Source organism: Arctopsyche grandis, chromosome 2 (genome assembly GCF_051622035.1).
Source record: "Arctopsyche grandis isolate Sample6627 chromosome 2, ASM5162203v2, whole genome shotgun sequence".
Classification (NCBI taxonomy): Eukaryota; Metazoa; Arthropoda; class Insecta; order Trichoptera; family Hydropsychidae; genus Arctopsyche; species Arctopsyche grandis.
The window spans coordinates 2,912,866-2,936,860 of NC_135356.1; the positions used below are offsets into that span (position 1 = coordinate 2,912,866).

Here is a 23,995-nt window from a genome sequence, read left to right on the forward strand (position 1 = left end):
GTTCATGTCTTTCTTTCAATTTCTATATATCACATGTCACATTTATTTGCGTGCATCTGATTTTCCGAAGCATCTCGCAATAAAATGTCTATATTCATTTCAGTAGTCTTTACAGCATGCAAATTCTAAACCTCGAATAGCAATTGTTCGAATAGCTTTGTTATGAACTTTTACATACATATGTACGTGTACCTCAAAATATGCGATTTCTATTGATCAGAACATCTTGGTTTTCTTAAATGAATCATGTTTTTATTAGTTTAACTTCATCAATTGGTCTGACAAATTTTCTACACTCTTTTGATTGTTTTGAAACTTGCCGCCGCCGATAGAGAATTAAATTGGGGTCCACTAAGTCTATGGTGCAATATAATTGTAATAAACACGTTTAAGAATCCAAAAATTTTGCAGACGGTGACAGCTAACCGTTTGCCCCTAGCCTGTAGCCTTATATGTTCGATTTTCCACCCCCCACTCATTTTGTCAGATTTTAATTGTTTAAACGCCTATAAATTTATCTTTTTCACACTAAAATATCCCTTCTATTATTATAGCATTTCTATGATTATATCTGTTTATAACTTTATCATTTTCACACTATATCTTGTAAAGTTTGCATTATAGACTATCATTATCTCTCATGTATATTTTTTCTTCACTTTTGGCCTATTTTTTTTGGAAATTGTCGTTCTTTAAATATAATGTTGATTTTTTATATAAAAATCCACTGAAGAAGTACATAATCTTTCCAAGATCAACTCATTGTATGCCAACTTTCAAATTTATTCATACATATGTATATAATATTTATTTTATAAAGCATTGATGATATACAGAACGTGCGCAAGCATAATCGACGACAAACTCATGACTGATTTTTCAAAATGTTTACCAGAAACTTTGCTCAGAATATAAATTTCCGCCCCCCACTCATTTTGTCAGATTTTAATTGTTTAAAAACTTATAACTTTATTTTTTTCACATTCTATCTTTTAAAATTTGCATTATAGATTCTCATTATCTCTCTCATATATATGTATATATATATTTTTTTTTACTTCGTTAATAGGTTATATAATTTTCTATATTAAATAAAATTGCACAGTTTCATTATATTAGAAGGAGATAAGTGTAGCCAAATACGATTGAGAAGCGTTGGGGTGTACGTGGTGCGACGAGACCGCAAGGCGCCGTCGACTCGAAAGGGAGTCAAATTGAGTTTCGCGTTCTAATTAATGCTTAAAGTGAAAATTGATTAAATACAAATATTCCAATTAGCAGAGAGCTCTCGATAAATTTTCGCCAATACTGGTTTCATCATTATATGTGATAATAATACAATTTTGTATTATTTTTAGAAGCTGTTGGTATTTCGATTCGAGGATATTATTCGGAAGAAAATATATCAAGCTCATATCAGTACGAGAAATTGTAACCGTACAATTAGACAAATAAATAAATAACCGTCCTTTATGGGAATATTATCCAATCATTCTAGCTACTTTCAAAAGCAAGTAAATTGAAACGCCACACGCTAAATTATATTATACGATAGTAACTTTGCAAATTACTATCATATTGTATCTTCAAAGCGCAAGGATAATAACTTGATAATTTGTTTTAATACATGTTTCTTGACGTCCTCATATTACATTTCAAAATAACGTCTTGTTTTTTGAAAAAAAATAAAATTTTCAAGTTGATTTCAAATCACGTATCAATTCCTTTCAAAAACCACATATCGAACTGACAACGGGTAAAATACTACTAGTAGTACTAATAAAGATTAACCATCCCCAATTTTTACGTTTTTCGTAATAACTGTATTTCGTAACATACTATATTTCTTGAATTTCTAGAATGAACGACAAGAAATTTATTTTAATAGATTTTGTATGATTTAGAAAAGGGGTACATTGTAAAAAAATACATTTATACATTTCTACGTTCTAAGGTTTTATTTAAAGGCGGTAGCGATAAGTCATGTTTTTGAATGTTCGCTTGCATATTCTTGTTAATCGATGAATCAATGCGACAGAAAAAGACAGCTATATTTTCGTAAGCTATTGTTTTCGTCGCTTTTGGTCCGTGGCTATTGAGTCATGCAGTCGCCTGTTGGCCTTACCTATGTACGTTTGCATGTCGATACTTGTCGTTATATTTTAATACAAAAATAGTCAAAAACATGCTATAGGACTTAAGCTTTTTTTATGTTGAGGTATAAAATGATTAATAAGATATATATTGAACCCATTTGTATTGAGAAAAACTGTATTTTGATTAAAAATACTGGGGTCTTTCTCGACCCCAGTTTGGGACAGTCGTTTGATCTCGACTCTCCGTTCTTCAAAGGTAAAAGAAACTTCTGACGTTTATATGGGACAATATACTCTCGAATGACGGTTGACAGTTATTCGACACAGTTCAATGCAGTCACTCTAATTTATCCGATATGTGTATATATTTTTTATTTAAATTTTTCCATAGATTTTACTAGGAAGGCCTAACAGGCAGAACCCAATGCCAATGCAAGAAGACAATTAATTACAAACATTGCAGCATTTTTACTACACAAATCACTGTATTTCGAAAAGCTGAAGAATACGAAATTAACAATTAATTAATTAATTAATAACTGCTTCAGAATCTATAAGTATATACATATACTAGATACGTATGTACATATGTATGTGTTAAAAGTATCTTTCTCTTGGTTTTTTTTATCATGAAACGTTAAAAATTAAAAATTATTCTTTCAAATTTGAAGACGTATAAAACATGAACTTTTACTTTGGAATTTCAGATGTCCACTTGAGATTACGTGCGACGTTCAACAATGCTAATTTTCCCTCAATCTGATACTTAATTTATCGAAAAGTGAAATTCTGCGGGAAACTCACCGTGAATTTTCCTCCTATTTATTTATACATGGATTTCTTTCATCGTCTTTTGTTAAGTTTTCAGAAAGTGAATCAGTTGATTTGTGCGCGTTGTGCATAATTGAATTTTCGCGAGAAACGGCGATGAATAATTGAAAAGTTAGTGCCAGCCTCGTCGTCAAAGTGAAAACTCCAATTTTTCCACGGCTCTTTCGACTTTTCCGGCTGGCAATTTTCCACGCCATTCTTGTTCCAGAATTGTTGTTTTGTCCGGAAAATTTTCGTGCTCTGTGAAAGTGTACGTGCTGACGCATTTCAATTGCACTTCATTTTGGAACAAGGCAATACGTGTTCACCGGCGAATGCAGTTTGCATTCGTTATTCCTATTTCTTTTACTAAAATACATAAGAGTTTTTGCTTCACACTAAATTTATTCATCATATCATAATTATGTATATACCGAGCCAGCAGTTTGGCTTGGTGGTTGCGTTTATGTTTAGAACTGAGAGATTACTGGGTTCGATCCCGTGCTAATCTTTAATACTGCTGCTTAGACTTCGATATTTGTGACTCCAAGTCGAAAAGTTTCCCAATTTATCTGATTTTCATTGTTTAAACGGTTCCTCAAATTGTCAAAAATCATCCTAACCGCTGTCACAAATATCTAAATTTGATTTATGTACAATATCTAAAAATTTATGTACAAGTCTAAATCTATAGGTGACTCAATGGATTAATTAAGTAATTAATTGTTAATTTTATGTTCTTCAGCCTCTCGAAATATAGCGATTTATGTTATAAAAATCCTGCAATGTTTGTAATTAACTATTTCATCGCCATAAACACACCGGTGCGCGCTCCTTCGTATTTAAGGCTATGACTCGAAATTAATTTTGGTTTTTTCACAGTGACAACTTAAAATATCCTGAGATACTAATGAAATTTAAAAAAATCAATATTTTTCGTTAGTTTGTGATAAATTCAAGAGATAGTGTCAAGGGTTGTCATTAAGAGGGCTAGACACCAGCGCTTTGTCCATACAAACGTATTGCACTTCTCCCTTCCTCAATTATGGCACTAGAAAAATTATTTTTTAACGTGCTATAGATATCCACCATAGGGCATGTCTCTATCTATTTATTTTTTTGATTAGTTATTTTTTATAGGAGCTAGGAGCCACCAAACATCTATAAAATCGCCACGTTTTTACACCCACGAAAAGAGTGCAGCGTGCTTATTTAACGGTTGATTTTTAAAAAAATACGAAGATAAATATAGAAAATATCTTTCTCATACCGATGATGAATTTTCGGAGTAAACTGGAGAATACGAAACCTCGATTTTGTCGATTTAAAATAGGTATTATCTGGTCGAGGCGCAATTGTCGCATTCACTCAATATATATATTAATGATATATATATTGTCGCATTTACTCAATATATTTATCGAAGAAAGGAACGGCAACAAAATTAAGGTTAACTCTTAAACACATATAATAAAATAATCGAATCGGTTTCTACAAACGCGTGGCGATTAAGTGGTTAATTGTCTAGGAAGGCGCATTGGGGTCTACCTGTTAGGCCTTCCTGGTATATTTATCTATGTAAAATAAAATAAAATAAAAAAAGCCTCAAAGCAATTTAAATAAGACCCATACCCTACAGAATTTACCGAAAACCTATATTTTTTTAGTATATTTACTTATTGTAATTTACGAATCGATGAAAAGGTCTAAAGAACGTCTTCCATACATTCAAAGCAGACGTGAGAACTCGAGATTTATTAAAGTGTACTTCAATGAAACGCGATTCCCGTGCAAAGTGATCTTTTTTTTCCTTTAGTGCATTCCAGCGTTCTCTCATTAAAGAGTCGAGCAGTAGATGAGTTTTATATATAGATTTATATATACATACATATGTATATGTTTATCTATAAATATTGTCCTCCACTAGTGAGGGGTTGGTTGCAATTTGGGTCATGCCCGTAAATAGCAACGCGGCTAAGAAGTGGTCTTTGCCACTTGGACAAGGGTCCTCTACCTCTTGGAACTCCGATACCAAAACAGAAGGATAAGGCACACGGGTGCTACAGATTCAACGAGATAAACGTTCTTCCGTCGGCTAACATTGATCCAATTAATACAATACACATGTATAGACAGATATAATTTTACCACAAATAGAATTTTGCATACCGAGTACAACGACCGCCAACCAGAGCATCGTACGACTATTAAATAATGGACTCGTTTTGTTTCGTCTGCAGTTCATTTCGTATGTTTCGTAATATATAAAATAAATGAGAGATAAGAGATTGAAAAAAGTCCTCTTAATTGTAATAGTAAGTGAAACGTAAAGGAGATTTGTAATAAAAATAGATTTAGCTTTAAATCACCCCGAAGAGTAAATTGGTGAGGTCACGGGTCATACGGCCACTGATTTACATCCTACAATTTATATTATATAAACATTCGTTGATAAATCAATAACTGTTAAAGTCGGATCGATTCGCATTCGGTAATTGTATTATTATTCACATTGCGATCGCCCAAAAGACAATTTTGCCATGAAAATCGCGAATATGAAATGAAAATCGCACTCGAGTTCTCGTTAGTGTGATAGTTATAGTTATTATGATGGACTTTTCGGCTGCCAGATGTTTCGTTATAGAGATTTTAGTGACTTTTGGGCGAGAGCTTTATGAACAATAATCACCGAACCATCGTATTCAACCACCACTAGACCCACGATGGCCAATTACATTTCGTTTCAGTTTCGCATTGCATTTTGGTCAAGAAATACAACATTGTACATACATATGTAGGTGCGTATAGAGGTCGGTAGAAATTGACTTTAATTTTTTGTTAGTTTTGAGTTCGTGTTTCGTGTTTTGAAATATTTACATTAATAAAATTTTAATATTTAGTACGTAAGTTGTTGATATTATTAATTTATATTTATGGAATACGTATATATTTTATATTAATGGAAATTTATTTTTTTTAGTCATGTTATGGACAGCAAAGCTTTCAGTAATATTTTTAAAGATATTGCATTGAATTATATTGTAATAATATTATATAGTAAAATAAAAAATAATTAAAAATAATAAAAATAAATTGTTTTACGCCCTTAAACACATTGCACGAATGCGACAGCATGCTTGGTTTTCATAAGTCTCACGCTATATCGTATCGACAATAATTGAAAAGTTTTGAAAATTTTAAAATACATATGTACATGTATTGCTTAAATTTACAAATAAATTAATTGAATTATAAATAAATCAAACTGATTTGATTGTATATATTTTATATTAATGGAAATTTATATTTTTTAGACGATAAAATAAATTGTCAACGTTTTTTTTATGGACAGCAAAGCTTACAGTATTATTATTAAAGATCTTGCATTGAATTATATTGTAATAATATTATAAAGTTAATGAAGAAATAATTTAAAAAACATATAGAAATCATTTTACGTTCTTTCAATGTTACAACACATTGCACCAGTCTCACACATTACATTGGATCGACTTTAATTACAACAAGTAACATTAATTGAATTTTTTAATAGAAACGTTTGATTGGCCAGCTATGAACCATGTCAAATAAAATCATACAATTTGCTGTCACTTAAAAAATCTTAAGCAAATGACGGAAATTCTAATATATGTACATACATATGTGTATAGTACTATGAAATATCAATTCGATACAATTTTCGAAAGGCTGGCAATGTGCCAGTACAACATCCGTAATGGAATTTGCATTGAGTGGAGAGGAAGGATGACGTTTAGTTAGATGGTTCTCGTCTGGCACAATTCTAGAAGCACTCGGCTCTCCGTTTACGGTCGAAATATTGATACATAGACATTAATTCGGTTCATGAATAATAATATAAAAAAAAATACCGAAAGAGTTTCCCTCTAGCCGAAGCACCATAAAGAATGCATAATCAGAGCATCAGTCACTCTGCCTGTTATGACGAGAAATTCGTTGGCTCATTTTTAACGTCACCGGGGGTGTAAAAACTGTAATGTTTGAGGCAATTTCCGCTTACATAAACCCTGAAATTATTTTAAAATGTATATTGGCTCTCGACGGCGTTATTGAACCCTACCTTTTCCACAATTTCGAGCGAGCGCTATGAAAAGTAAGTCTACGATTTGATTGCTGCTAATGTTGGTAGTATTTAAATATTACAAAACATGCAGTTATGATTTTTTTAAATTAATTTCTATAATAGACTAGCTGAACCCGGCATGCGTTTCAATGCCACAAAAACGTATGCAATTCCCGTTCCCATTCCCGTTCGCGTTTCCTTTCCCGTTCCCGTTCCCGTTTCAAGTGATGGTTGGAGCTCAACTAACGTCTCTTCAAAGCTGTGTCGTCATAAACCAACTGGTAACGTGGTTACCAACGAACACATATCCTTGACTACACAATGGCGCTTCAAACTTTCGCGTCGGTAAAATCGTAATTACGAATAATATTATTAAGAGGTTTTTATTCACAGTGATCTTCCCGGACATGCATACAACAAATCCTGAAAGTTTCATCATAATCGGTTGAGTGGCTTAGGGGTCTATACGAGATAGACAAAGAGACATTCAATTTTATATACATAATTATAGATAGAAAATGGCCCCCCTCCAAAAATTATATACAATGTCGTGTATTCAGTAATCTTTTTAGCTTGATAATGATTTGATTATATTCGAAATGTGTCGATTGACTACAAAACCAAGTAATTTAGAAAGCTTTGGATAAGTAATTCGTCTCGAGCTCTGATCAAGTTTGAAACTTTGTCTAGTGTTGATTTGGGTCTTGTCGATTCTAAACTTATCCTGTAAAGTAAGCAGTAGGGATTGCAATACCAGTATTTCGGCTTGCCGTTAAACCACAAAATATTGCCATCGGTAAATACCTGTAAATTTTAAAGTTTACAGGTAATTATCGCACTATTTTATCGCAAATTAAGTGCGTAAACACGCATCGAATTGCATAATGGCGATGCAAATGGCGTATTGTGTATTAAAAGTGGCAATTTTAAATTTATAAATTCACTGGCAAGATAGACCAACCGAATCGTAACAAATACGATCAGATGGTTGTTTTAAATATCGCTTTTCTTGATTTAAATTTTGTACACATACGGAATTTAAATAACAATATTTTAACATTCCATCTAACTTTGAACGGTCTTCCCATTAAAAAAGTGTTTTTTTTTTAATACACAATATTTGCAACATTAATAAGAGTTATGTTGGGTAATTGGTTTATGTTTATTTAGTTATCATATGAATCAATAAAAATCTAGTACTTCAATTATAAAAGTACATCTGGTACTTAAATTTTAAAAGCCACATAGATTAACCGATTTATGAGCCTTATAACATATGTATGTAAATAAATTTTGCTGCATGAACCTTGTAATAGGCCTATAACATAATCTAAAACTATATAAATGAAGAAATGTTACAAGAGGACTAAAAACTACATATAATCCGATACGACATTGAAACGGGCTACGAGAAATTGAAGAAGACGTTAAGTACAAATAATAAAAATAACATGTAGTTTGGAGCTAATAATTCAATGAGAATTTGTCAAGTCATCTGAGATATTATTTTTGAAAATGAATCGTCAGACTTTGTTTTTCTTGTCTGGGAAATTATTTAAGAGAAAATACTGAATTACAAATAAAAAAAAAATCAGCGAAGTGAGCTTAATATCTTCTGTCAAGTAATTTAATATGATAACTGTTTTGTTGTTCAGATATTATTTTATGTACAAACAAACACATAATAATCTAGATGAAATTTCCAATGGGGCGAGTTATACATACATACATATATATGTAATATATAATATCTAACCCAAATAATAATCAGAAAAATGTATCACGAACATACGATTCACGAATTCAGATTAATATTTATTATTAGACCTGAAGATATGTATGTATATTTATTACACCTTGAAGAGCGACTTTTAGTAATATAAGAACCCTCAATTGAAATGACCTTATAATGATAGTAATCAACTGGGTCAACAATTAATTTATTGAAACAGTAGTGCGTCGTGTTATTTATTGGTTTTCGACCAATAAATAACATTCTATTAACTGTCCATTTCGTCAAATGTAATTGACGAAAATAATAATCGACAAAACCCACAATTTTGTCAAAAGTAATTGTCGAAATAGTGGCTCAATAATGTTTAATGTTTCTATACGCGTTGAAGACGAATTTACATGTTTCGGGGTGGTTTTTTTCAAATTTCACTGTATACTTCATAATGATTATGGTTTTAGTATGAAAAGTAATATCACTGACGTTATCTGAGATCAAATTTATGGCTGTTTATGCTGATAGTAACAGAGTGTAGGAAGTATATTAAAAATGTTTCAAGGGGCGTCTTGCCAAAAATCAACTTTTCGGGGGTTACAGTATATTTTATTGAATTTCCACATCTTGTTGAATCTGTTGTCGCAAGCTCGTAAACCTCTTGATGTTACGACATACATATAGAGAATATCGTATATAGTTTTTTGTCGATAAAGCAAACTTGGTTGATAGTATATTTTCCATAGTATGTGTAACTGTATAAGAAAATATGCAATTTATGAGAAAATATGTAATATTAATTTTTTTAAGTACGTATGTAGATATGTATTATTTTTTTACTAGGTTTTTATGAAATTGACACTCTGATTAAAATTATAAACACATAAATTAGAATCCTAATCAAACAATGGGAATAATGATAGACGCGTATGAGGCAACTTTCCGAGAACCGTTTCAATGGTTAAATCAAACTTTATATTGGTTATCACGATTGGTTAAATCTGACAAGCAGTCCTGCAGAAATATTTTTTTTATAAGTTGTAATCTGAAAATACAGTTTCATGTTAAAAAAATAATAATTGTTGATTATTATTAGTCAACAGTATATCTTATTTAGTAGTTAGAGACTGAGAGGTAGCGAGTTCAAGCTCAGGTTAGACTTCGGTTGAAAGGAATCATACATATGTACGTTATATAATTTGAAATATATATTTCTGCTGACAGAATTGGATATTTGTAACTCCACAAAATAAAAAAAAAATGCGCCTCCATATAATCCAAAGTTAGATTGCAAAGAAATCATTTGATGTTTTCGTAAAGAAAATTTTACATTTCGAGTGTTCTCGAGAATATTTATGTATTCTTTAAAAGAAAACAATTTTAAGAATTTTACAACTAAAGCAAAACAGACGACTGGAGACGACCCTTTCACGAGAGCGTATAAAAAAGCTGTTTATCATTATTATTTTTTAAGTACCTCATAAAAATTGGAACGCTTAAGCTCTTCCGCAGTACCGGTTGAATTACGCTGATGATTTATCTAGTCGGTCATATGAAAGTGTCTCGGTTTTGTATTGTAAATAGTATGTACCTATGTATGTATATGTGTTTCATGGGTACTCAACCAATCTCGATTAGGATTAACCTTCGTCAATTTATAAAAATGTCTCATTCGACTGTATGACAATGGATACATTTTTAAACGCTGCGATACTCCGATTTAACGATCTATGCGAGATCAAAAGCATGTTAGATAACGAGTTGAAATCCAATATCCATATATACATATGCATATATGTATATTCTGTACGATAATAATATTGAAAATACATACAAAGTATATTATAGCTCAATCGCAACTATCAAGTTTAAAACATTGTCGGAACACAACCAAAATCCATTAACCGAATGAAGCATTGCTTTGGTTATCTTGGTGGAAAATTTTTTATTTTTTAAAACTTTTTATTTTTACCGTTATGAAATAGTAAATAAACAAAGTAAAATACGCCTTCAATGTATCTTTTGACTGAAGTTCAATAGAAGAAAAATGATTCTATCTGGATGTGAATCATGAAAAAGTGACGTCTTAAACGAAGACCGTGTGAAACGTAAAGGAGGTTTGTAAAAATAGCATTTAAGGCTAATCACATATCAGTTTCGTAAAATATCTCGAATGAACGTATGAATAACGGAAGTGATTTGTAACCACACTAGATCTTAACAATCTTACTGACACGCTGTAAGAAATATGTCAAAATAACGTTTAGATGAAATTATGATAGTTGAAACGCGTAGCGTTTGAAAAATATAACCTTTCTTATAGTGGAACAGATATCTTTGTAGCTAAGTATCATACTTTCGTAAAATGTATGAAAATGCTATCGAATTTACCCCCACTCTACCTGTGAAGGCCAATTACATTTCGTTTCAGTTTCGCATTGCATTTTGGTTAAGAAAAACAATATTGTTCGTGCGTATAGCAGTCGGTAGAATTTTACTTTCATTTTTTGTTAGTTTTGAGTTCGTGTTTCATGTTTTGAAATATTTACGTAAATAAAATTTTAGTATAAAATACGCTAGTTGCACGAATGCGACAGCATTCTTTGTTCTCGTAAGTCTCACACTACAACAGATCGACTATTATATCAAGTTTTTTACAGTCTGTTTGACCTTCCTTGCTTTCTTTTGCCTCATTTTGAAATTGCAGAAGAAAAATTCCTTTGTCTTTCTGCCAACATTTTCTATATGCAAAAATATTTTCCAACAAGTCTTTGGTTATACTTCTTAATCGTGTACTTTCAATTTCTTTTAGTTATTTTAACACTTTGTACATTTGATTTTACGAATCATTAAATGTTAATATGTCATTTCACCAATCTTTGCAGTTCGCGATCTTTAAACCTCAATTCCAATCGGTTGAAAAGCTTTGTTATTTATTTTATTACATTTTATACTAGGAAGGCCTTACAGGTAAACCCCAATGCGCCTTCCTGGCCAATTACAAACAATGCAGCATTTTTATTACACAAGTTGCTGAATTACGAGACACTGAAAACTCGCAAATTAACGAGACATCTATGAATTATACATACATTTTATTGTACATTAATCATACTCAAATAGTGGTGACATAGTAGGTAGGAAGGTTTTTAGCCATTTTTTATCGGGAACCGTTTCAACAATGAAATCAGAGAAATTGGCAAACTCTGATGGGAAACGATCGTTCTGGAGTCACAAATATCCAGCAGCACTCCAGATATACTCAGAAAAATTATTTTCAATCGAGGTAAGCTCATGGGATCGAACCCGGCGCCTCTGGGTGCTAGGCAGAAGCTTAACGACCGAGCTATGCTGCTGGTTATATAAAGTTTTATTTATAACTAGCTGAACCCAGCATGTGTTGCAATGCCACAATAACGCATGCAATTCCCGTTCCTTTTCCTATTCTCGTTCTAATTCCCGTTCCCATTTTTCGGAAAAATGCAGGCAGCGAACACATTTGAAATAATTCAATTGTTTGTTTATTTTACCTAACAACGCAGGTCGCGACACGAAAAAAATTTGAAATTATTGCGTTGCAATAACACTCATTCCCGTTTTTTTCCGTTTTCGTTCCCGTTTTTGGGTGATTTTTTTTTCACAGTAATCTTTCCGGACATGCATACAACAAATCCTGAAAGTTCCATCATAATCGGTGTAGTGGTTTAGGAGTCTATTTGAGACACACACACAGACATTCATTTTTATACATATGTACATGTTTAGAAGATTATGAAATTTTATTTAAGCGAACCTGAAACTACGCGATTTATATTGATCAGATAACCCTGGCTGATTAGAATGAACCATGTCACTTGTAATAATGATATAAAAATGGCATTTAAATAAAATTATGACAATTGAAACGCTAAGCTATCACAGAAGATTACCTTTTTTTTAAATTTAAATTTCGTCCTTATTCAATGTTTTCATCCAGAAATTGAGTATGACACTTGAAGGGGGAGCATTCGGAAAGAGCGTAGGGCGGCATTGCGGTCATAAGACGGGCCAGTGGCGCTTAAAGGGTCAACGTTTGTAGAGAGCGCCTGGCGCCGAGCACCCCACGATCAATAAGTGCCGCGCGCCACTGGCGCCCAGGTGATTCCGACCGGACGCGCGCATCCCTCTTCTATTGCGTCAAACAACAATCAACATTCAACTTCCTTTCCCTCCAAAACGTGACTCATGACTATGACATGACACTCATGAATGATCCTGCCAGCCGTATGCATCCACCGTGTGCGACCTGGGTGACTCACAAACCGTGACGCACTTGTATTACCCTTACTCATTTCGACGAGATTGTTGTATTACCAATAACCAGGTGCACTTGATAATAACTAATTATAACGACATTAATATAAAGGTTAAAACAAATCTTTGAAGTTTGGTTAAATTTAAGAAAAGTTAATCAATACTATGAATGACCACAACATTTTCTAAGTTAGACTTCAGTTAGATATATCATATTCACTCTGAAAAAACTATACACACCGGTGAGATAAGATGTATCTGAAATAGTTTTAGTCCCATTTATCGATCGGTACACACTATACAGTAGTTATTTACAACTCGAAACTCACCCACATTCGAAGAGTCGTCAAACGCCAAATGTCAAATTTGAACATAAGACAACATTTAGAGGTTATACATATATGCCAATCTCAATATATATAAGAGATAAAACTAAATATATGTAAGAGATAATGAGAACCTATAAAACAAATTTTATAAAATATAGAGTGAAAAAAGAAAAATTTATAGGCGTTTAAAAAATTAAAACTGACATAGCCAGATGGTGGCGAAAAAGGAAAAAACGATGGGAACAGTGTGGAAAAATGCGACAATGTGGACGATAGACGTCACCGAGAAAGATGATGGAGTATTTTCAAACGTGTCTATTACGATTATTTTACACCGTCGTAATGACGGACGTCATTTCCACATGTATTGATGACCAAACCGAGATTTCCAGAAACCAAACCGAGAAACCCAAATTTCGTCAGACGATAAAATCGTAAGTGAAGTAAGAAGAGGTTGTAATAAAAAAAAGTGAGCACCGTTTAAATAAATTGCGCATTGTCGTTGTGAAGTTGTACAACGACAATGTATGCAATATGGCGAAATTATGGTTATACATACTATATTATATGTTACAGTCGAAGTGTGTATTCAGTTGTATTATATTCCAACTGGCGTTTTATGTCATTCATATTCGAATTCAATTCAACTAGTAAATTATATCTCTACAAGCGCAAATACACTTTCAACAGTTGTAATATAACAGTTGAGTTTTGACAGCTCTGATGCTTTTATGAATGCTTTAGAATTCAATAATGCATAAATATTTGCTAGGTATTATGAATAAAGGTAATGAGTACCGTATTACGATAACTCTAATGTGTTCAAAACAAACATGTGACTTTGCAACTGAATTTAATATTCGCGTGACTTTTTCACAAAAACCTTATCTCTCCATCTTACCTGGTACCAACTTATAGTTGAACTGTATTTTCAGTTTTAATATATTTTGACCAGTTGGAATGTAATTCGCCATATGAATCAACTTACGTGGGTTAGACGGAATATATTAGAACACGTCAAAATATACTAAAACTGAAAATACACTTCAACTATAACGGTAGTTGGTAGCACTTTAGATGGAATATATTCCAACTAGTTAAAATAAATTACAATTGGAAGATAAAATTCAACTATTTAATGTACATATAAATATGTATACATGCATATATGCATAGAATCTAGGTTTGATTATATGTAGATCCACATTATAGATGTTTAGTCGAATTAATGTTCTAAGGGGTCGTATTGAAAATTTTCATTGATTATATTTGAATTTTGGAAAAGTTCGGCATATTTTTTAGCAACTATAATTGTCTAGAAATATGATTGCAAACAAGTATCTTGTCTGCAGACTGATTTTGTCAATTGTACAATACAATCAATCGGGACGAAATATTTATAAAATATTACGATGTTTTTAAATGACTCAAAATATCATTAAATGGCAAAATTTATGATAAAAAATATTATTCAAAAAATCATTGCGTTATCTACCATATCTACCGGTATAAAGTCAACTTTCAACTTTTTAAATCTATACTCGTGTCTTTTGAATACGGAAACATTGGTCTGGAGTCCCGCAAGGCTCAAACCGTAGGCTTTTTTACTAATGATATTTTATCGGCTTTAACCACTCACAATTTTTGTTGTTTGGTGATGGCTTTAAAATAAATTGTCAAGCTATCTCATATTCTAGATCCCATTTGTCTTTATTCCACTGTTTAAATATCGGAGTGATCTACATAAATATTGTGTCGTAGATTAAATAGAGATTTAATCGTCTCGGAGGCTTGTTCGAGATTTGGTGCCCCACGGAGGCGAAATACTGTCTAGAAATCGAGGGAGTGCAGAAGTTTCTTCGGCACTTGTATAAATATAAAATATAAACTTATATAAAAAGGAGTATGGTTTTTACCCATTTTTATATCCTACGGCAGTTATATTATGTTATATATAAAATACATTTGTATGTCAAGTCACTAGTCTTATACTGAATTACATATGATTCAAAGTTCTTCAAACGAGAAAGGGTCGAAACATTTTCCCTTCGGGCCTTTTAAGGGTCCTTTCAACCCTTCATTTTTTGCATCACATCAAGATGTGCGGATTCTAAAGACGGAAAAGTTTGATCAGCAAATTGTGCCATTGACGAGCATCGCCCGGACTGAAAAATGATGGGTTTCGACCTTGCGACACTTGACCGTTCAAAGTCACACTCTACGCACACGTACGCACGTACACGCACAACACGTCGTTGTACATGGTGGGTCGTAAAGTCGGTTTCGCTTCTGTGCGAAAATCTATTGTTGTCGATATAGCTGGGGCCGGCTTGGCTTACCGAAACCACGTGCTATTTATATTGAAATAAGGTCACTGACAGTTTGGCCTTGTTCCGTGTGTGACTGCGGTCGATGGGCCACCAATTCGACACTAAATCAAATTAAAATCGTCCGGGGGCATTATTTTTTACATTTTTTGGCCATTTCTGAGATGGGCAGATGCCATTGTAAAAATTCGCAATCAAACCGGACTATCGATTTTGAGACAAGTCGCGTGACTTGCGTGCGTTGCGATCCCTGCAGATTCGCATGTGAGCTTGTCTTTTGATTCTTTCTCAACACAATATCTTTGGTTTGGAACACGAATTCTCAAACCATGGATCCTTGAATTTTCGATTACGCTAAATTCAATATAAAAGTTTCGTAAGTGCGGTTCATTTTAAGGGCACCAAAAATGGCAGATGTTTTTGGCACTAAAGGAGCCACCATCTGAATTAAAAATTAAAATTATACGGAAACGATTAAAATTCAATAAGAAAATTAAGCTTTTTTTTAAATATTTTTGCGGATGTAAAAAAAATCTAATATCTAATCTAGATCGTTCACGTTAAATGGATTTCCACTGCGTTTCTTGTATGGAAAAATTTACCCAAGATCAAGACAAAGAACTATTATTATAAGAATTGTACAAAAAATTTAATTCAGCTTACCGATTTTAAAACTTTATCTTTCTCAATTTGAGGTTTGCAAAATTTTGTGCCGGGTCTTATGGATATATTTCCAATCAAGTCTTTTTTTGATAATGGCGTTACGTGATTAATTATCCCCCTTGAACCCAAATATCTTTTTATGGTCTGCAACGATACAAACTCCCTCACCGAAGTGGGGTATGCAAGTGCCCTAATTTTTACGTTTTTCGTAATAACTATGTGGTTTTCAAAGCTATACACCCCATATTTCTTGTATTCCTAGAATGAACTACAAGAAATTTGTTTTAATAGATTTTGTATGATTTAAAAAAGGGGTACATCGTAAAAAAAAACATTTATACATTTCTACGTCCCAAAGTATGATTTAAAGGCGGTAGCGATAAGTCATGCTTTTGACTGTTCGCTTGCATATTCTTGATCGATGAATCAATGCGAGAAAAAGAGACAGCTATATTTTTGTAAGCTATTGTTTTTGGCGCGTAGCTATTGAGACATGCAGTCGCCTGTTGGCCTTACCTATGTGCGTTTGCATGTCGATACTTGTCTTTATTTTTTAATACAAAAATAGTCAAAAACATGCTATAGAACTAAACATATTTTATGTTGATGTATAAAATGATTAAAAAGATACGTATTGAACCGATTTGTATTGAGAAAAGCTGTATTTTGATTAAAAATTACTGGAGTCTTACTCGACCCCGATTCGGGACACTTGTTCGATCTCGACGCTCCGTCCTTCATAGGTTAAGTGAACTATTGAGGTTTATATTGCTTTCGCAGTAATAGATTAATGCAAATCGGAATTTATAACATTTGAAAACAAAAAGTTAAAACTGATCATATGTTTAACGTGACATGCGAGTTGCTTTGCATGACAGTTTAAACCCAAAAAATAACACGATAGGAAATTTAAAAACTAAATTTTGAGCATTATGTAGCTCGTGGATCTGACTAGTAAAGGGTTTGACATACGTTCGACGTACATACAGATTGTGACGACTGGTTTCATTTAGATCGTTTCGGATTGGGTACAAATTTATACACGAAAATAAGTCGAAATGGTTGCTAAATAATTATGGATAAAATAAACAATAAAATAACATACCGGAACTTGTTGGTCGCCTGTTCGCCGAGCTCGTAGAACTTGATCTCTTCAGAAAACACGTCGAGTGGTACATTGACAGGTCTGCGAAGTCTTCCACCACTTTGATAGTAGTACAAGATCGCATCGAACGATGGCCGGTTCCGATCGAAAAAGTATTCATTTCTGAAACCCACCAACGAAATCAATTGCAACACACCAAAAGCTATTGTAAAACTAGTAAACTTAAGCGCATCAATTGCAACAAGTCGCAAAACGTGGGACCTGCAGCTGAATCGATTTAAAATATGCAAAGGTAACGTATCGTCATCGGTCATTAAAATTGCAACCGTTATACAGTAAGTCACATAATTTTACCTTTAATGATTAAGATTAAACTGGACTGGATGTACATACATGAACCGGACATGACTATATGTACCACTGGATTTTAATTATTAAATTGAAAACAACCACGTTTAAATGTGTATTGATTGAAGCTGGAATTTGTTAAAATCTCGAAGTGTAAGTATAGTACTTATGTATACACATACATAGTATCATTAGAATATTTGTATGTATTTACATATAATAAAAAAAGAAATTATCAACTTTTCTTTTATTTGTTATCGTCTTAAAAGCTTAAAAAAATAAAAGACTAAGAAATGATTAAAAAAGTAGTAAAAATAAACAAAAAAAAGATCATAAAACATCCACTTCTAGGCTTTTAATAAAATAATTTTTTTCATCTAAACTGAAGGTCGTGTATATTTTACCGTAAATGTCAAAATATTGGTACATACCAGCATTTGCTCGTAAATTATTACATTAACCGTTAATATTCGAAAACACATACATACATATAATTGCTGTACATAATATACATACATATTTCTGTGTTTTAAGAATGGTATGTCTTTGTAATTAACAATTACTACTGATGTGAAGGTTGGAATTAGGTTTGCTACATATATTATGAAAATTTGTATTAATGCGGGTTTTTATTTAACTTAACCTATTCATCAGTAGTAAATCTTAACCAATATACATATGCAGAACTCTGTACTAAAGGATTAAGTAAATAGTTGGGGTGTTACAGTAGCATAGGAATTTATGTATATAAAACTACCACGTTTAGCTTAAACATGATGCAATTTTTATGGTCGACAGAGTAAATATTAAATACACCAAAATATGTACTTAAAATGACAACGAATAAGTTTTTGAATTTAATTGTGATTTTCAACGGTTACAAGTCCCAAATAAAATTAAACAAGTATCACAATGCACGATCTGATTTCATGCATACAAAAAATAAATAATAATAAAATGATGTACAGCAAAATAATAATAAAATATATAGTTTTGAAAAATAACGCATACATTCGCTGCATCATATTAATAAAATATACTTGTATAATATATTCAAAATACAAAAAAAGGTATTTTAAATTACTTGTTAAATTACAAAAATAATAAAGTAAATATATAATAAATGAGAATACGTTTCTAAGCATCAACGTGACTATACTAAATATTATAGCAGACATGATTTTTATTCTCAATGTAATATAATAATATTATAATAATAAAAACAAAACTTAAACTTCTTTTTCGAAATGTTTGTAAATAATGAGCATGTCTTACCTTAACGGATCAAAGTATCGGATCCGCCTTGAAGGGTCCCCTAATAACGTCTCAGGGAACTGATTGAGTGTTCTTAATTGAGTTTCGAACTTAAGGCCGCTCACCTGCGATTTAAACGAAAATCATAATTAGAACTGTTAAATTAGAGATTTAAAAACAAGCGCGAAATATTTCCTCGAAACTAATTCAAGTCAAAAACATAAACATGTATGTATATATTATAATAGTGTAAAATAATAATCTTACAGTTCTTTCAAAGTCAATCTAATCACTGCTAAGTTTTATTTATATTCTACAATTCATTTCAACAATATTAATCCTCAACTGTTTAAAATTTAATATAATTCAACAAGCAAAATACTCATACTATAAAAGGTTTTCGTTTACTGTAAATATACATTATACATTTACTTATATAACGCAATATTTTCTAATGTCTAATGTGATCAGAGAGGACGTAATTTATTTCATTCTTCAACATGCAATGGATTATCGAATTTGATCTGAATTGTACGAGTCAAACAAATAACAAATGATAATATTCGACGAAATTTAAATGTAGCACATAATCTTATATATTTAATAAAAAAATACATTTTCAAAAGCTTTGACCGAAGTTAAAAACAATCTCATGAGAATCGTTTAGTAGAAACTGTCCAAAATTGACTGGCCAGTCAGTGTGTGAGAGACGTTCGAACATTCGGCAAAAATTCCGCGAAAGTTCAGATCGAATTCGAGCTTTTTCGTACGGTATGAGCGAAATTTATATATGACAAAAGACACAATATATACATACACATTTATATAAATATATATACATATATGTGGCTATAATATGGGAATTACTTACATTAATAACGACCCGTTCGCAGAAGTTGTGGTCGTGCGGGATGGGCTCAAAATGAGTGATGATATTGGTCGGCTGATGAGTGCCACCGCCATCCTCGTCCTGGCTGCTCAGCTTGGGCAGCGACCTGAAATTAAATACGGAAATGTGTCAGAAATGCTAAGCAAGGGTTTGAGAATCGTTTGTGGTCGTTTCGGAGCCGCCGGATCTCACCTAAGATGAAAAATCGAGGAATTTCCGCGGTCGAGTCACGGACGTATGTAACTTTCGGACTGGTCAATTTTTGGTTATGTTAATACATCTGTATGTATGTGTAGAATAAAATTATTTGTGAATAACCATAATAGTAAAGGTGGCCATTGACCTAGGGATTTGTCTGCAGACAAGTGTCTAGCTTCGATATTTTTCGTGGTTAGAGACAATACGACATATCCTATGTACGCTCACTTGATAGTACGTTGCGCTAAGTTGTGCCACCATATAATAAAATCTGACATAGCGAGATGGTGGCGAAAGGGGATATAACTCACTCATTCTCGCCCACGCACTTGCAGTGAACGGTCGTGCTCCGCAAAAACCAGCCGTGTCGCCGCAACAGCTACCTGCGCCGGTCATACTGTCGCAACCGCCAGAACCCAAAACATCAACCGAGTCGTCACAGCTACACATTCTAGCTGACGTCACTACTCGCTACCGGCATCAACCATGTCGGTAGCGACGTCGACGGACAGCGAAGGGAGCTCCCGGAGGAGCTCCGACAGCGAATACACCAGTGACGCCAGCAATGACAGCTCCAACAGAACTAAGGCTGTCATAAAAAAACTTAGAGCTCAAAACAATGAGCTGAAGGAGCGACTCTCCGCTCTCGAGAGTGCTTTCGAGGAAGCACGTGATGCCTATACGGCAGACCGCTTGGCTTTCGTAGCCGACAGGGCTGCATTACTCCAGCAGCTGAAGGACAAGGAGACTCCAGCAAAACAGCAGTCCGAGAAGTCTGCCACAGCCACGCCCCCCCCCACACCTCCAGCAATGGTGAAGAAGCGCCGTCTGGAATCATCTATCCCGCAGCCGCTACCACGTAGCACCACGCCCCCACCCCGCCCCGCTTCACCCATGCAAGTGGATAGCCCGGGGAAAAAAGAAAAAGTCAAAGGTAAGTCCACACCTACCCCACATATTCAAACTCCTCACAAAGTCGAGGAGAAGTCTCGCCCAGTTGGCATCAGGCGAATTGATGCCAACACACAACGCCGACTTTCACAACTCAACACGCCAACGCCAACAACAACACACACCCGCTCTAAACCACTCACTCAATTGACAGCCCCTAGCGCTTCATCCTCAACACCCCCCACCCCCTCAGTCCCCGCTCCACCTACAACTCGTGCCGCAACCCCCGCACCACCGGCGACTCGCCCCGCCCCATCAAGTTCGAGCGCAGCCCCCAGAGCAGCTCCAATTGCCACAAACGCCAAACCCAAGGTAGCCCCGGTTTTCCTCAAAAAGCCCTCTGACTACCCAACCGTTTACCGCAAACTCAAGGGGCGAAATCTGAAATTTGAATCTGTCTACAACAGTAGCACCGCCAAAATCACCCCCCTTACCATTGCCGATTACCGAGACATCACGAAATTTCTTGAAACAGAGAAATTCCAATTCTACGCCCATCCCCTAACTGAGGACAAACCTCTAAAAATTGTCATTCGAGGCATTAATCCCAGCTTCACTGAAACTGAAGTCCTCGAAGAAATAATTCACCTTGGCTACAAAGCCACTAAAGCCACCGTCATGAAATCACGACGTGACAAGCGCAACATGCCCATGTTCACAGTCGAGACCACACGTGACGAAGAGGGGAAGAAATTGTTCAACCTCTCCAGCATCTTCGGACAACAGGTTCGTACTGAATCGCTCCGTCGCGGAGACACTGTACCCCAGTGTCACCGCTGCCAGGGCTTCGGACACGGCTCCTATAACTGTCACATTGACCCCCTATGCATTAAATGCGCAGGCTCACACTTGACCACCCAGTGCGACTCCAATATTACTACCCCAGTCTGTACTAGTTGCAATGGTGCACACGTTTCCAGCTATAGAGGCTGCATCCTCAACCCTAACAACAAGAGCAAGAAAAGCACCCGCCAACCCCGAAACCCCACACCCCCCCAACCTCCAAAACCACACCACCCACATTACTCATATTCTCAATCAAACTTCCCGCCTCTAATTTCCACCACCCCAGACCCCCTGCCTAAAATAGTAGCCCTCCCTAAACAAACCAAAACAATCCAGAACCAAAACTCAACACCCTGGACGACTGAAAGCTTCAACCATATGCAGACGATGATGTCGACCATCCTAGCCCTACTTACACAACAACAAAAATGACTCGATACCTCAAGATCGTTTACTGGAACGCTTGCAGCATACTCAGCAAGCGGGTCGAATTCGAGCAATTCTTGCTCCAACACTCTATTGATATCGCACTAGTAAACGAAACTTGGCTCAAACCTGGCAATCGACTACACTTCCCAAACTACACTACATACAGAAACGACAGAATAGGCAAAGCCGCCGGCGGCACTGCCATATTCATCAAACACACAATTCAACACAACTTGGCCCCGCGGCCGATCACCACAGGGATAGAACTGACATCGGTAGAAGTCTGGACTAACACTGGCACCCCACTCATCCTCCACGCAGTTTACAACCCACCGAAACAACACTTACTCACCACAGACTTGGACAAAATATTCAACACTAACAAAGCCACCATTGCCGCAGGCGACCTTAACGCCAAACATTCCAGATGGAACAGTCAAGCCACTAACAAAAATGGGAAAACTCTCCTAAGTTATTCCCAACTCTCAAACCCAAAAGTCTCCGTTACGGCCCCAGACGAACCCACAAGAATCCCCACTAACTTCAAAGGCAGACCTGATATCTTAGACATCGTTCTAACTCAAAATTTTCCAGGTGCGCAGTCCTTGACTGTAGTAAATGATCTCTCTTCCGACCATCACCCGGTCATACTAGAACTCACCAACACCCCCGTAACTATAAACCCCATCCTCCGCAGTACCATATCTTGGGAGAAATTCTCAACTCTCCTTCATCACACCGTCACTTACCCCCACTCGATTCACACCACCCAAGATATAGACTCTGCTATTAACGTACTCACTGACGAAATACAGTCAGCCCTTGAAGCCAGCACCACCAGCACACCCCACTCTCCCCTGCACCCGCAAGCTTTACCCCCCGACATTCGCGATCTTATTCGCCTTAAGAATAGAGCTAGGAAGGCATTCCAAAGGAACAAGGACCCAATCCTCAAACAGCGAATGAACAGACTTCAACAAGACGTTAAAAACGCCTTGTGGCAACTACGAAACGACAACTGGGATACCAAACTCAGAGCGCTAGAAGACGGACATAACGGTTTCTGGAAACTGTCAAAAATCTTCAGAAGCAACGGCAATAGGATCGACAGGATCAAAGTTGGAGACAAGTTTGTCTACTCCACCGCCGATAAAGCGGAAGCCCTAGCTGACAGTCTCCAGGACCAATTTTCTCTCTCAAACTCTAACCTGCAAAGCGACTTTTGCCAAATGGTTGAAAGCTCCGTCAATAGCTACCTCGAAAACCCAGCCCCAGTACCCATTGTCGCCACCTCGCCGCTTGAAGTCCTAAACATCATCAAAACCATCGCTGCCAAAAAGGCCCCTGGCCCTGACGGAATTTCCAACAAAGCTCTAAAAGAACTCCCTCAAAAAGCCATCGCTGCACTCACAGCTATACTAAATGCCACCAACAGAATCTGCTACTTTCCGAGTCAATGGAAACTCGCCAATGTCATTCTCATCAGAAAACCCTACTCGAACCCCTCCCTCGCAACAAGCTACCGACCCATCAGCTTACTATCCTCACTGAGTAAGATCCTGGAACGGATCTTAATCTCAAATCTCAATAGCGAGATCACAAAAATTGACCTTCTTCCCAAAACACAATTTGGCTTTAGACCCCAACATTCTGCCGTTCACCAGATTCACAGAGTCGTTGAAACCGTGA

The 23,995-nt window shown here is 35.1% G+C and overlaps 1 protein-coding gene across 4 annotated transcripts in view; it reads right to left on the reverse strand.

Moving 5' to 3' along the window:
• Positions 1–23,995, reverse strand: part of Sh (Potassium voltage-gated channel protein Shaker) — a 196,135-nt gene that overhangs the window by 32,253 nt on the left and 139,887 nt on the right. For all 4 annotated transcript variants that reach the window (XM_077444946.1, XM_077444954.1, XM_077444961.1 and 1 more), the window contains exons 2-4: positions 19,925–20,048; positions 19,075–19,178; positions 17,452–17,613 (exon numbers count right to left, since the gene is read on the reverse strand). In XM_077444946.1, the coding sequence (XP_077301072.1) occupies positions 17,452–17,613; positions 19,075–19,178; positions 19,925–20,048 (390 nt within the window). The remainder of the gene's footprint in view (positions 1–17,451; positions 17,614–19,074; positions 19,179–19,924; positions 20,049–23,995) is intronic.